Source organism: Hypomesus nipponensis, chromosome 23 (genome assembly GCF_054491055.1).
Source record: "Hypomesus nipponensis isolate SF chromosome 23, ASM5449105v1, whole genome shotgun sequence".
Classification (NCBI taxonomy): domain Eukaryota; kingdom Metazoa; phylum Chordata; class Actinopteri; order Osmeriformes; family Osmeridae; genus Hypomesus; species Hypomesus nipponensis.
Window position 1 is genome coordinate 14,149,296 of NC_140383.1, and position 15,703 is coordinate 14,164,998.

The 15,703-nt window shown below is 42.8% G+C and overlaps 1 protein-coding gene across 2 annotated transcripts in view; it reads left to right on the top strand.

Annotated features, from left to right (window-relative positions):
• Window positions 1-15,703, top strand: part of dars1 (aspartyl-tRNA synthetase 1) — a 72,158-nt gene that overhangs the window by 50,237 nt on the left and 6,218 nt on the right. The window contains exons 9-11 of one of the 2 annotated variants that reach the window (XM_084689445.1): window positions 11,753-11,812; window positions 13,481-13,592; window positions 15,186-15,320. In XM_084689445.1, coding sequence (XP_084545571.1) covers window positions 11,753-11,812; window positions 13,481-13,592; window positions 15,186-15,320 — 307 coding nt within the window. The remainder of the gene's footprint in view (window positions 1-11,752; window positions 11,813-13,480; window positions 13,593-15,185; window positions 15,321-15,703) is intronic. The other variant, XM_084689446.1, reaches the window with a different exon arrangement.

The window sequence follows — 15,703 nt, forward strand, 5'->3', positions numbered from 1 at the left end:
TGACTTTCTGCAAAGAAGTCATATTTGTCTCTGTGTGCTAAATCTACCAACACAGCTAGATCTGCCATCTTCTCTTAGATATTCTGTGTTAATTGACTGTCTTTTATAGTGGTCCACAAGCATATTGTAACATTACACTACATTACATCAATTCGCCAATATTAACAACTCCCTTTATGGTGTTCAATTAGGCTATATCATTACAATATTTCATGATTTGTAAATTTTATTTCATGGAAATCCTTGCAAAATGGTTTCATTATTAATTTCAATCTTGTAGGCCTACATAGAGTTCCCGTGATCACGACGCAATTGCCTTGTTTCACTTGGAATTGTTCATACTCAGCTACGCACAGTATTGACCATTCTTAGATTTACGCACACTTCCAAGAAATCTCTTGGCATGAAAAATTGCAACTTTTGCGTGGATTCATTCGTACGCACGGTTTAGGCACATTTTAGTGCCTACGGTACGAACAGTTGATAAAGGCCCCTGGAACATATATCGGGTCGCGTAGATCTCAGACACTAGTTTATCTGCGCGCTGCTCTGTGTAGCCTACTTCCACAGGGATTGAAACGTTTTTCTAAGGATATTGAAAATGGACCACGGTCGTAAATGCAGTGTTCCAGGCTGTACAGGGAATGCTGACAGTCTTCCCAGGGAACTAAACACTTGGCAGGCATGGCTGATATTTTTCTATGAGAAGATCCCTGGGAAGTTCGACACTCATTTATTCATTTGCTCGAACCATTTCACCAATGACAGTTTTGAATAAAAACCTTGGACAATTCAAAGGATTTGCTAAGCCGCTGTTGCAACCATATGCTCATCACAAACGCAAGCTGTAAGGAAGATTTTGTCGCTACATTAACAGTTAGCCTATTAGCAATGCTAACATCTCATGCATCTAGCATAGATAGGTAGAATGCTGTTTCTAAACACATCAACATAAGCCTGCATTACTTAGCAAATTACTCTAGCTAGACTAGCTGTAGTCGCATTAGAAGGAAAACTTCCGAAAAAATTGCCAGAAAACGAATAGCAGTCTAGTCCATTGTTCACGACTGTCTAGATTAGACAGCCTGACGTGCATTAATACACCTGTAGAAATGCTAATAAAATTTCCACTCAAAATGCTGACAACAGTTTGATTCACAAATTCAAACGCAGCCTCCAATGGTATTCTTAACCTGGAATTATATATAGTGCAGTGTTTCTTCTATGGCAAAATGTCTGTCGCCACGGTATCAGAAATCAGGCTGTACAACATTTTTGGCCGTCTTATCAGCAGTGATTGTTAGAGTGCATGTCAGAGAATTGCAAGGATACGCGCTTCACACCGCAATTTAGATTGCATGTGTGCGTCTTTGAGAACTGAAAGTCGTATAACTTATGTTGTCAGTTCATTTGAGCCTGTTATTGTATAAGTCCATAGTTCTTGCAAGTTTCAGCCACCCATTCCCCCAAGTAATTAAAAAAGTACAAAAACACAAAAAAACATATCCTTCTTCACATATTTTGCGAAGTGCACGGTTAGGTGATGTGTCGCCCTCCACATGTCGCGAAACAGACTCCGAAATGGGGAAATGTAAATTTGCGGACTCCTGGTTGGAGAAGGATGAATTTATACAATGGCTGAAGCCTGTCCCAGAAAACAGGCTTACTGTACATATTGTAAAAAGAAGATTAGCGTAGCTTCGATGGTCATCAACGCCGTTGGACGCAGAGAGCAGCCGCAGCAGTCCATTGCCAGTTTCTGTGCTCCACCAGTGACACCACTACCCAACACGACAGCTGGACTTGTCAAAACGGCTACGACAGCGACTTCTGCCCCATCGTCTGCCGACATCGGGGTGGCTCAAACATTCAAATATTTCTATAAACCTTGCCTTTTATTCTTTAATTTATTATTTTGAGCACTGTTTCTTCCGAGCTTATCTGAGTTATGTTGTATGGTTGTGCTCTATAGATTTATTTGCAAACTACAACTGTTTATTAAGTTTAAGGTTTTTTGCAGATTAGAACTTGAAGTGGCGATGAGGTCTTAAAGGGGCAATTGACTGCAAAACCGATTTTACCTTGTCATAGTTGAATAACGACAGTTCGGTGGGTAAAATGAACATACCGTCAATATCAAAGTCCATTGACACCTCTTTCCTATTCAAATCTCCAAAAGAAAAAATTTGGCTGTAAAACGCTAGATTTTCAACAAAGCTACCGGTCCTACGTAGGACCGGTGATCGCCCTCTTATTGGCTCTGGTCTGTATCTTTGTCACGCCCCAGAATTTACATTCAGACCAGCCGGAGGTAGCGTCTATCTCCGATACTAGTTTAGCTGCGCGCTGCTCTGTGTAGGCTATTTAAGGAATTACAAAGAAGAACGTTTTAAATTATAACAAGAATATTGGAAATGGACCACGGCCGTAAATGCTGTGTTCCAGGCTGTAGCCTACAGGGAAGGCTAACACTCACAGTCTTCCCAAGGAGCCAAACATTCAACAGGCATGGCTGCTGTTGTCTTATGAGAAGATCCCGGCGAAGTTTGACACTCAGTCATTCATTTGCTCTGAACATTTCACCCAAGACAGTTTTGACAACCTTGGACAATTGCAAGCAGGATTTGCTAGGAAGCTGAACCTGGAAAGAGGTGCTGTTCCGACCGTATGCTCATTGCAACCGCCTATAAGGACAGTATGATGTTGTGCTAACAGTTATTAGCAATGCTAACGTTTCCTGTATAATATAGCATACCAGGTAGAATGCTAAATAAGTTTCTACACACATCAAATGACTCTAGCTAGACTAGCTGTAGGCGGCATTAGAAGGGAAGCTTCTGAAAAATAGCTAGAAAACGAACAGCAGTCTGGCTTATTGCTAACGCCTGTATAGATAATCTATTTGAAAGAACTGGAGAAAGGCAGGTGCTTGATACAGGATACGGTAGCATTGCTAGTAACTGTTACTAGTAGTAACACCTAGACTGTAGGCATGTAAACAAGTTTAGCTTGCTAACGCAAGAGCATAGGTAGAATGTGTGATAATTTAGCCTAGTTTATTGGCAATGGGGCTAACGTTGATTCATGTTCCTGACTGTGTTTCATTCAAATAAATAACCTGTGTAACTTAAATCTACAATGCATGTTTGTCCAGATCTTTGTCATGTTATTTTTCAGCAAGATATCTAGAGCTAGCTAGCTAACTGAAGCAGAGTAGAATCAGGATATGGTTTGGTTGCTAAGCTGTAGCCTAACGTTCTACCCACCCAAGTCAATCCAGTTTGCTTCAACAACAGAAGTGGAAACAAGTAATGTTATCATTTTAAATGATATATAGTCAATCTGTTGAAAACACTGTTGTGTGGACACAATAGATTTATTTGCACGTTTTTATTTCAAGTCTCCAACTTAGGTGTTTCAGCGAGTGCTGCTGTTGGCCGTGTTGCGTTTTTGATCCCCAGCTTCACTCGTTGAAAACCAACCAATCAGCGCGCAGCTCATCTAAATATTAATGAGCATACCATAAAAGGAGAAAAGTGCTTTTTCCCGGGAACATTTCAGAGGATCTGTCAGTGGGCATAGAACCGCACCCGGGCCATTTTCAACCCAACCAATGTTACATACCCTATTTGGAGACCTTAAGGAACAGTGTGAAATACCCCCAAAAAAACAGTCAATTGCACCTTTAAAACATTTTGAGAAGGTCTTCAAAAAGTCTTAAAAAGGTATTGAAATTAACTTCAGGATTCCTGCATATACCCTGTAATTTTTTTTTAATTCGTTTCCATAACTTTTAAGATTTGAGAACTTTGATAAAACTATAGAACTAACTGACATGTATGAAACATGCTCAAATTATAACAAATGCTTCTGAACTAGGCTACTGTCAACAAGAGAACTCTAGGTTTTTACAAAGAAGCGTGATTCAATGTCACAGCACGAGCCTGATGTCATCCTCCACCTGGAGACGGTTTCTGTACTTGGTTTTCAAGGCAGTCAATTTTGAAAACCCGGCCTCGGACAGATAAGTTGAGGCAAATGGAAAAAGCAATTTTACGGCGGCATCAGTCAACTGAGGATATTCAGACACCACACTCAACCAAAAAGGCAGAGAGCAAGAGCTAAAGAGGTGTTGCAGTCTGGTGTCGCTTTTTAATTCGACTAACTGCTCCTCCATGGCAACTGAAAGGTCTTTTCCGGGACAACTGAAGGGATCCCTGACCTAAGCAAATGAGGTAAAATTCTCAATGAAATAACGGCTGAATTGTTGTTTCAGCCCTTAAACATATTGAGCTACCGTATCAATCAAAGGAGAGATATTTATCCATCTCTTGAACACAGTCAGCGAAGTTGGGAAACATGTCAACATTTTTATTAATCAGCCGATCACGTCAAAGATCCAATTTGCCAACGAATGCATTAACTTAGTCTGACAAAAGTAAGATGTTGGCATCTCTTCCTTGCATCGATATGTTCAACAAATTCAACCCATCAAAAATGTCTACAAGGTAAGACAACTTCGCCAACCAAAGGGGGTTGTCCAGGTACCGCGCAAAGTCGGACTTTGCATCCACAAGAAACTTCTTCACCTCGGAACGCAATTCGTAGAGGCAATGTAAGACCCGACCTCTGGAGAGCTACCGAACCTCCGTGTGAAATAGGAGCTGCTCATGTTCGGCTCCCATTTCCAGTCCAGACACTCAGGCATTTTTTTGGATGCGAGAGATTCGCGATGAATCATGCAGTGGGTCCACTTGGCTAAAGGTGCTAAATGCTGGACACGAGTGACCAGGCCGCTAATCCTCCCAGTCCTTGCACGGGCCCCGTCCGTGCATATCCCCACACATTTATCCAAGGATATGCCTGCATCTCTTATATACCCATCCAGAACTTCAAACAATGCCTCACCAGTTGTGTGCGCTGGAAGAGACCGACAGAAAAGAATGTCCTCCTTGATATTACCATTTTTTACATATCTGACATAGGTAAGGAGCTGGGCTAACCCTGCAACATCAGTTGTTTCATCAAGCTGCAGGGCATAGTACTGGCTTTGCATGATGTTAGCTAGCAATTGCTCCCTAACGCTGCTTGCCATGTCGGATATTCGGCGGCTAACGGTGTCGTTAGACAGGGGGATGTCACCTATCTGCTGGGCAAAACTCCAAACATAATTTGACATATGTCTTTGGCAGTAGGCAAGATCAGCGCCTCGGCAATGGTATGAGGTTTTCCTAAGTTTGCTACTCGTTGCGAGACGTGGTAGGACGCTTCCAGACATCTGTTTGACACTGTTGTGTGTTTGCTGATGTTGCTTTTTTGATGGGCAAGGCAAGACAATTTTAGTTTGAAAAAATCTAAAGGTTAATTTTTTAATGTTGGGTGTTTTGTCTCCAAATGGTGCTTGAGCTTACATTAGACCCCAAATTTGAGTTTCAGCCAAAGCCAGCTAATAATTGTCAGCCAAATTGAGCCGACATCTGACATTTTTGGGCTGAGCCAGCTGAAATGATTTGCATCAAACAATAATTCTATCTATCACATAGAGACATACACACACCTAAAATAAATGATAAACTACATCAATTTTGCACGCCGGATTTGCCACAGTCTCGTGCTCGTTGCTATGATACACAGGACTTAAGGCCGATTTATACTTCTGCGTCTCCGTTAACGGACAGACGCACGCACGGAGTCGGACGGACTGGTTGAATTTATACTACTCCGTTGGCTCTGCGTGTTGAAAACAATTCACCGCCAGAACAGTAGATGACGCTGCACTGCGATGCTAGCTAGGTTATTGAAAGGTCGGAGCAGATGAACAAATGAACCAGTTCATCAATAAAATAAGCACATTTTCAGCAACTACACTGCCCATTTCTCGTCACATTTTAATTCAGATGCTGATTTACATGTACTGTTTAGCTGAAATAAGAGTTGTAAAAACTTACAACAATGGCGGTCAAAGGATTCTGTTCTCTTTTTGGTCACGGCAACCCCGCCCCCACCCCTGACGCAAACGGTTCTTAATACGGACCAATCATAGCCAAGGGGTATCCGTAAAAAGACGCACGGACAGACGGACAGTCAGGAAAATCAGAAGGCACACGCAGAGCTCTGCGAGGGCTCTGCGTGGACACGCAGAGGCCATTTTTTGACGGAGGGGGCGTTCCTCGTGTGCGTGTGCGTAAAAACGCAGAAGTATAAATCGGCCTTTACAGTGAATTGATGACCAATTAAAGTTGCGCGTTTTCCGACAGTGATGATCATAGACATTGTAATTGTGTTGTTCTCACATAGCCTACTTTCCTAATATCTAGGTTGGATACTCAGACTTTTGTTAGATCATTGGTTTATGGAATTAAGAATGCCGTTTTGTCAGGACTAGAATGCCATGGCGGCCCGCTCCTGCTAAATTTCTGCCGCCACGGTATCAGAAATAGAGCTGGACAAAATTTTAGGCCCTCTATCAGCAGTGATTGTTCGAGTGCATGTCGGAGAATAGCATGGACACGCGCTTCACACCGCAGTTGAGATTGCGTGTCTGTCCTTGAAAACTGTAAATCGTATAACCTATGTTGTTAGATTATTTACGCCTGTTATTGTATTAGTCTATAGTTCTTGTTAATTTAAATTAAGTAAGATTAAGATTAAGATTGCTGAATTTGCTTACATTTGTATTTTAGGTACAAAAAGCAGAGCAAATTTCAAGACTTTCGTGCCCCAAAATAGAAATTCTGATGTGACAGATCAATGGGGAATCGCTTTCTCTCAAAGTCTGTCCTCCTCGACCTTTTTGTTTTTTTTAAATCAAACTATTTGTATAATCCGTGTAAATCTCTAGCCGTTATAAAGGCTATTTTTTCCCGGTTTTCTGCCACCATACTGCGCGCGCATCCCGAATGTTTACAAACAAATAATTGGTCTTTTTACATTAATTTGTTATGTCAATTATTAATTGGCAGCATTTAGGACTTTGAGTGGAAGGTCTCTTTAAGTAGCGTAACCTTATTGCTTTAGGGGAAATAGGACGAAAATATGTCCAATATTACATTAGCTATTAGACTATTACATTAACCTGTTCCGGTTAGAACTTTGTTTCGGCGGGGGGGGGGGGGGGACATGAAGTGGCAGCTTCAGCCATTTGTAGCTATTAACATTTTGGCGGCTCCAGCAGCCATTTAGGTTTTGGCTGAGCTGGCTAGCCAGCCAATAACTTCATCAGCCAGCCATTATTCTCAAAACAAATGGCTTCGGGGTCTAGCTTACATGGCTTCATGCTATCATTAGCCAGCAAGTCGGCTAAAATTACACACTGGGGCAGCGGTTCAGAATCTGTCCTTGCCACAGTAAATCCAAATTGAAAATAGCTACCATTATATTTACGTGTTTTGGACATTTTTAGTGGTTGGTGCCGACGGCGCATCGTCGCCACAACTCCTTTTCGCACGTGTGACAAACTTATCCATTGGAACTAGCCTACTATGGAAGTAGGTCTACAATCACCAACTTCTGAAAGGTGGCTGCAGTGTGTGACAGTGTGTGACAGTGAGTATGGCTATAGCCTATATTCTCAGGACAAGAACACAAGAACAAATAAATTGTTCAAATTCAAAGAGACACTTTTAAGTCATTGGTCCGTGGCAACACCGCTTGGACATGCGCAGCTCATTACCCTGGATGTCAGCTACAGTGCGGTCACGGAATGTGCCGCTCCAACCACTGAACATAGACGCATAGGGGAAAGGCAGAGCGGACGCAGTTTGTAATACTTAAAACTACTTGCTTTTGTACTACTTTAAATGCAATAAAAACAAATACACCGAGAGTACACAAAATATGCTTTGTCTAATTGTAATTTTTTCTTGTAACGTGAATGGCGCCACACCCCCCTTCCGATCTGTATGCGCCCCCCCTGTTGAGAACCACTGGTCTATTAAGATAGGATGTACGTCATTGCGCTGCGTGTACTTATGTGCTCGCACTAGCGCGCTCTGTCAGACGGCAGTCAATTGCATTAAGTTTATTGTCACACTAAGGCCGCGTTCACACTTGACTTCTTTTTTTTGAAAAAAGCGCCGCATTCAGTGCCTTTTTGAGCGCCTTTTGAGAGCCTTTTCAGAAAAGCGCTGGGTGACGTCGAGCGCCTTTTTGACGAGAATTCTGTAACCTTAACAACCGGAATCATTCATTCTAGCGATACATTGTATTTTCCGTTGGTTATTTAATGACAGCTATCATGGCGAATAAAACGCAATTACTTGCTATAGAGGGTTTTCACGGCGCGTCATCAGACCGAAGTTGCCATATTGGAGGCACTCCGCATCACAACAAAGCACAGGCACTGAAGTATATACCGAACGTCGTCAAGGAAAATGGTTAATTATCGCCGTGTTTCAGGTTGTACCAATAGGACAGATCGAGAAACATTTGCAATATTATCGACTTCCAAAAGTTATTAAAAACCAGGGAGAGGAATGTCAGAGACGATCAAAGTAAAGGAGGCACTTGTGGTTGGCAATGCTCAACCAAGATCTACCAGGGAAAAAAACAGGATTGAGTCACTTAGCTACACCTTGAGTATCGCAATGATATCATAGAGTTAAAGTTAGGTTGGTTAAAGACGTTATTGCATTACTTACTTCGGCCTTCACAGCACAATGGTCGTTGATAACTTGGTACTGCGTCTCCCTCACCAATCCACACACCATCTGATTATAGGCCTCCAAACCTTTATTTAATTGATTTAAGGTCTTCAGCTGTGTATGGCCTCGGCGAGAAAACCAGGTAGTTGACTATATCGGGATATGCAACTGAAGGAAGAATCGCCGCGCATCCGGGTTACTGCCCAGAACGTGACGTTGGTGAAAACCCTCTATAGCTTTGGCGTTTCAGGAGGAGGGTGTTGTTGAACAGCCAAGGCGCCGTTTATTGGTGCATGAAATCCTCTGCAGTAGGGAGTCGCAGGCCTAGACGATGCTAGGTTCAAGTCGTTCTTTCGCTTGGACAAGAGCCAGTTTGAGGACTTCCTCATGAGGATTGGACCAGCCATCTAAAAAATGCAGACAAAATTCAGGGAGACCATCAGCCCTGAGGAGCGTCTTTGCATTTGTTTGAGGTGGGTAACATTAACTAACGTGAAAGAGAGAGAGTCTGTGTGTTAGAGAGAGAGAGCCCATGTGAAGGAGGGGGTAAAGTAGCCTACATAATTGCCATACATTATGTACATCATACACATTTTAACAGCCATGTTTTTTCCTAGGTATTTGGCAACAGGGGACTCATACCATTGCTTTCCACTTCAGGGTGGGAGTTAGCACTGTGGCTGGGATAGTTAGGAGTTTGTGTGAGGCCATTTGGAACTGCCTGTCTGGGGAGTTCATGGCTTTTCCCACTGAGGATGGGTGGAGGAAGATTGCACAGGAGTTTCAAGCCATGTGGGCATTTCCTAATTGCGTGGGTGCAATGGATGGAATGTATCAACGTAGTTATTGAGGCACCTCCATCAAGCGGCTCCTTGTATTATAATTTCAAGGGGACATTCTCCATTGTCCTGTTGGCTGAATGCAGAATATTGCCAGGGTTGGCAGCAACAATGCCAGCAGAGAGGCCATCACTGTGAGGACCAAGTTCACACATGAGTACCCACATTCCCTTCAGTAAACTGTTCAAAACTAATTCAGTTGAGGTGTGGTCTTGTGAGTTATCATTGAAAGAACAAATTAATCTGGTGCAGTGTAAGTTGCAATAATGACTGCAAGTAAAAGTAAATTGTAAAGAAGTAATATCACACTAGCAAGTTAAGTAAATATAATGATAGGTTTAATTTAATCAATAATAATTACAACAACAAATAGAATATACTACATTACTCTCCAAATTCAATGTCAAATAAGGCTTGTTGAAAGCGAAGCCTTGCCATGGCTTGCTTTCGAGGATCAAGGCGGTCAAGTGTGGGTGCCAGACTGAGGAGACGGTGTTCGTTTTCTGTGTATTTGTTCTGGGCTTGGTCTAAGAAAGTATGTAATAGTATGTTTCAAGTAGGCTACAGCCAAACCCTCGTTCTGTTTTGAGCAATAGTAATCGAGTTGATAAGCGTGTCTTCTTGTCTGATCAATACGCAACTGTGAGGTGCGCGAATGGACAGAGTGGCCACTAAACTGTCGTTCCGCTGCGAGGGCCAGTCCGACGTGCAAGAATACATCTGTACAAATGCCAATTAAATGTCCACTCAAAATGCTGACAAAAGTTTGATTTAGGATTTCCAACGCAGCCTCCATTGGTATTCTTAACCTAGAATGATAATATATAGTGCAGTGTTTCTTCCATGGCTACATTTCTGCCGCCACGGTATCAGAAATCAGGCTGTACAAAATTTTAGGCCCTCTATCAGCAGTGATTGTTAGTGCATGTTGGAGAATTGCACGGACACGCGCTTCACACCGCAGTTGAGATTGCATATGTGCGTCCTTGAGAACTGTAAGTCGTATAACTAAGTTAATTTAAGCCTGTTATTGTATAAGTCTATAGTTCTTACAAATTTAAATCAAGTTAACTGGTGATAGTTTTTTTTATTCTTCCCCCTGCTAGCTAATAACGATTGCTGCCCTTGCTCAGGTTTGTAGTTTAGGTACAATATTATGCTGAAGTAGTTTTAATGAATGAAAAGTGGGTTTATTGTTCATATTTGCTACAGAATGCTTAGCCTATCAAGATCAAATGAAGCAAGCAGTGTACATGCTTCAGAGTGGCCTACCTTAATCAATAGGCTAGGCTCCTGACCTTTTACAATACGTTGTTATGTCAATTATTAATTGGCAGCATTTATGCCATTTAGAACATACTTTGAGTGTAAGGTGTCTTTAAGTACCCTAACTTTATTGCTTTAGGGGAAATAGGACAAACATATGTGTGTGTGTGGGGGGGGGGGATGTAAAACACCTGGGAATAAATACATTGATTAGAAAAAAAAGGATATATATATATATATATACATTTTTCTTCTTTTTTTTGAGCACCGAAGACCCATTTTGACCCAGGAAAAACCCTGGGACTTGGTGTACCAGTCGGTGAGACAGACAGTCCGTCTGTCCTATCAGCAGGGTCTGTCTTCTGCTAGATAGGCCCTACCTTTTCCGTCAAAAGTTAATGTTGTTGTGTTTTCCTATTTGCCGTTGTGTTTTCCTATTTGCCGTTGCGTTTTCTGATTTCAAATTTAAAAAGACGGCAAAGATGTCCATCTGGCTGTTGAGTGGCAACGATTTATGTAGGAATTATACTTTGTAGTAGTGGAAAAAATACGGATTATTATTAAACTATTTTGTTTCTAAATGTTTTTATTGATGAAACCATATCAAATATTTGTAGTAACAGTTTTAGAAAAGCACTCCGCTTCGCGTCGTGCCTAACAACTCCCCTTACCTGTTCTAAAATCAGCGTAAACCAGGGCCTCTTGGGGCTTATTGCTTAATTATCTCTTAAAACAGTGAGGTAAAACATTGCACAAAATGGTTTGATGAAAAACATTGTAACATTTATAGGGGGGGGGAAAAAGCGTTTAGTCGAGTCTTGGTTGACCAAAGAAAATCTTAAGTCGGGGACAGCCCTACTATCAGAGCCCATCACAGTCCTGTGTTGTCAAATTGAATATATGTTGAAGATCATGGTTTACAGGTCTCTCAGCCATTAACCTTTCACATCCACACAGGTGAATTAGCTGGTTAATGTTTCAGTTGTGTTTATTCTCTTTCCTTAGGATGGGAGGGCGACCGTCAACCAGGACACCAAGCTGGACAACAGAGTCATCGACCTCAGAGTTTGTTCCTACATCCCCCGTTATTAAAATACTGCCATTGTGTGATGTTTATTGGTTGGTTCAGTTTGATTGACTATGCTGGGTAGACTGACAGGTTCTAAACCCTGCTGGGCAGGTTCCAGCCCCTGTTTGATAGCTAAAATGAGTTCTAAACCCTGTTTGATATCAAGAGCAGGTTCAAAACCCTGTTCTAAACCTTGATAGTTGAATGGGTTCTAAACCCCGATGTGGCAGGCAGATAGGGGGGACAGACAGGCAGAGGGTCAGATAACTATAAAGACCCTAAGGAAAAACATGGTCCTTACAGAACCAAACTCCATCTCACTTTTATTTTCAGTGTTTTCATGCTTTCAGTCCCTCTGATATTGATTTTAGGAGGAACTGGAGGAAACCAAGTCACCGTCTGTAGACTGGGATAGTATTGTTCTTGATTTTAACCCCCTCCACACGCACACACACGTAGCACACACCCTCAATTTAACTGAGGTTAGTCAAACAAAGACAGCTGTCTCTCACATGCACACACACACTATCATATGCACAAATGAGTACTCACGCACACCAACAAGGCCAGTGTGTTTTGAACCGGAACCTCTCTAGATATGCATCACACGTTGAGTGGAGCTCCTCCCCTGTCCCTGCCATGGCTGTTTTCTTGGCACCCTGGGTGTTTTCTTCCCACGGTTCTCGTGTGTCGTCCAGACCGGACAGTTAGACACCAGCAGAGTGTCTGACCAGCCTGCATTGAGCCCTCAGAAGACATTCCCTGCTCCTGTTACCTTCACTTTCACATTAAGACTTTAAATTGAGTTTTGAGGAGATTTGAAAGAATATTCTGGCTCTGCCTGACCTTCTATTGGTCATCTTCAAATAGAAAGGCAACATTTTCATGCTGTCAATGAGTCCCTCTGATATTGTGTTTAATGAACTTGGCTCTGGTTAAGCTATCATCCGACTGGAGGAAACCAAGTCACTGTCTGTAGATTGATTGGGATAGTATTGTTCTTTATCACAACCCCCTCAACACATACACAAACACGCGCACACACATGCCAAACTCAAATTAACAAATGTTTGTCAGTGAAGGTCCATTCAGTCCCTGTGTGAAGGTAGACAGATAGATCAGCCTTTATTAAGAACAGGCTGATGGCTTCTTTTCTTGCTTTGTGGGATTTGGTTTGTGTGTGTGGATGGGGTTGTGTGTATTGGTGATGGACTTGTCTGTATGTATAAAAATGTGTGTGTGCGTGCATGTGTGTGTAGAAGGATTTGGGCTGGTCCCCTCACATGTTGAAACCAGCCAACTGTCCTGTAAAAGAGGAGCTGTCTGGTCTCTGCTCCATCTCTAGGCATCAGTCACACTAGTTCAAGGCTAAGGAGTTTATGTACCGTGGCATTAAAGTGAGATTGCATCCTACCCACACATTTGCCAACCAATGAGAGTTGCATTTATCTCCTGTGGGCTGAAATCTTTTATCAGCAGTTTGGTTGTCTATTTCTGCTAATGCTTGTGTAACACCAGTGATCTTGTGATGATAGATCAAACCCTGGGCTTTTCTTGTGCACACCATGCGTGGTTGTGTTTTTGGGCCTATGTGTGTGTGCTTTTGTGTCTTAATGTGTTTGTGCATGAATGCTCTTTAATGTAAGTGTGTTGTCCCTCCACAGACCACAACCAGCCAGGCGGTGTTCCGCCTGCAGTCAGGAGTTTGCAAGCTCTTCAGAGATACTCTGACCACCAAGGGCTTTGTGGAGATCCAGACCCCCAAAATCATATCAGGTACTCACCGTCCCTCTCAAATGCTCGAATCACTGAGCTATACCCAAAGTCGAACTATGCCCTTCTAGTCCTTGACTATATGTGATATTTGCAAGTCGCTTGGGATACAATTATCTGCTAAGTGAGTCCATGTAAATGAGATGCAGTGTAGAAGCACCATCATTTGGTGTTGTTATATGCTACTACCACACTGGGTGACAAGTAGTTTGATCTACCATGGTGAATCAGCTCCTAAATAGCTGTTGTGCAAAAACACTTGTTTGACTGAAAGTGTGACGGTTCTAACTTGCTGGGTGTGTCTGCCACCCTAATCACCAAATGAATCTCTCCAGACAGTGAGGCATTGACATGAAGCTAAGCCTGTAAGAGTTAACTGTTGTACTTTTGCAGAGATAAGTACATATTTTCTCTGGGTTATTAGATGAGGAAGAGTACTGAAAGTTAAGCAAGGTTCTGTCTGTAACTGTGAAGGATGGATTCTACACACTAATATTCGTGCAACATGCATACTGTAGTTCTACACACACGTACGTTTACATATGACATTCATAGTTCTACACACAGACATGCTAAATGCATAGTTCTACGCACAGACATGCTACTAATCACGAGTCACTAGAATTCTGCAGTTTCCTCTATCGTCTCTCTAGAAACCACTCAACCACTATTAGTATACCTCTACGAGTATGTGGTTAGTCTGTGTTGCCAGACGGATCCCAGCCTCACCCCCCAGCTACCCCCAGCCTTTTCCTCAGCCCATTGACTCAAGCCTCTCCTCCAGCACCCCCCCCCCCCCCCCCAGCCTCCAATGTCTGTGGTTGCAGGAGTGTCTGTCTCACTTCCTCTTTGCAGCCAGGAGCCAATGACAAGGTGGCCCAGCATGTTGTCAGTTTGAAAATGCCGCGTTTTGAACCACGTTGCACTGTTGCATCCGGAGTTGTGAGTCAACATAGTGCTCTCTTCTGAGAACCACGTTTCACCCTGCCTACGCCCAGCTCATGTGTTCTGTACATGTGGTCCTTTGTGCCCATCCCCCCAATCCTGGCCTCACGTTTCCCCTTAACTAATCAGAGGATCCACCCAGACCTCAGTCAGAGGTGTCAGTGTGAGACATTTGAAGAGAACATGTTCACATTGACACTGGCTACCACCCAAACAGCTAAACCAGGGATGGAGGAAGAGGAATAGAGGCATACTTTCACAAGCTGAAGTATGCCCCTCCCAGTATGGAGTTTGGTTCAGCCAAAGATGCATTTGTAATTTGTTGAAAACTTTGTGAGAGCAGAAAAATGCTTTCAACCATAGAAATCACTGTGCTGACAGGAAAGCCTCTGCAGCCAGTGATGCATGCATTCTGGCTAAACTAGTAACGTAACTATTTACTTTAGATACCAAGTAATAAGTAAAGAAATATGAAATATAGTAAATAGTAACTTATCAGTAACTTGCCAAATACTGGTGGTGTTTGTGTGTGTGGTATTAAAGTGTGTGTGTGTGAAATTATTTGTGTGTGTGTTTATATGTGTCCTCTTCCCCTGAGACAGTGGCATTAACAGGTGTGTGTGTGTGTGTGTGTGTGTGTGTCCTTTCCAGCGGCCAGTGAGGGCGGGGCCAACGTGTTTACTGTGTCCTACTTCAAGACCAGCGCCTACCTGGCCCAGTCCCCCCAACTCTACAAACAGATGTGCATCTGTGCTGACTTTGACAAGGTCTTCTGTGTAGGCCCAGGTATGATGCCACTGGAGGACCCCCGCCCCCCCCCCCCCCCCCACCACCACCCTTCCCCAAAATCCATTCAGTGAGTGCTGAGGTGAGGTGTTATAGACCAGGACAGGACCTACTGTGTTTTGTTCAAGCCACACCCTGAACCTGATGTCCCTGACCAGCACAGAGAGCTGTGTTGGTTAGCATCTGGAGTCAACTGCAGAAGAGCGTGGAGGGAAATACTCAAAGGTGTCTCAAAGGTGAAACTTTTTCACCTTTGAGACATTGACATTTTTAGTTTTAAAATGTATTTGAATTCCTACATTTGTTTCAGTGTTTTTGGTTTTGGTTTTAAGAGAGGATGGTTAGTGTTGTTGGGTTGTAGGCTGTGGCACGTGAGGAGCAAT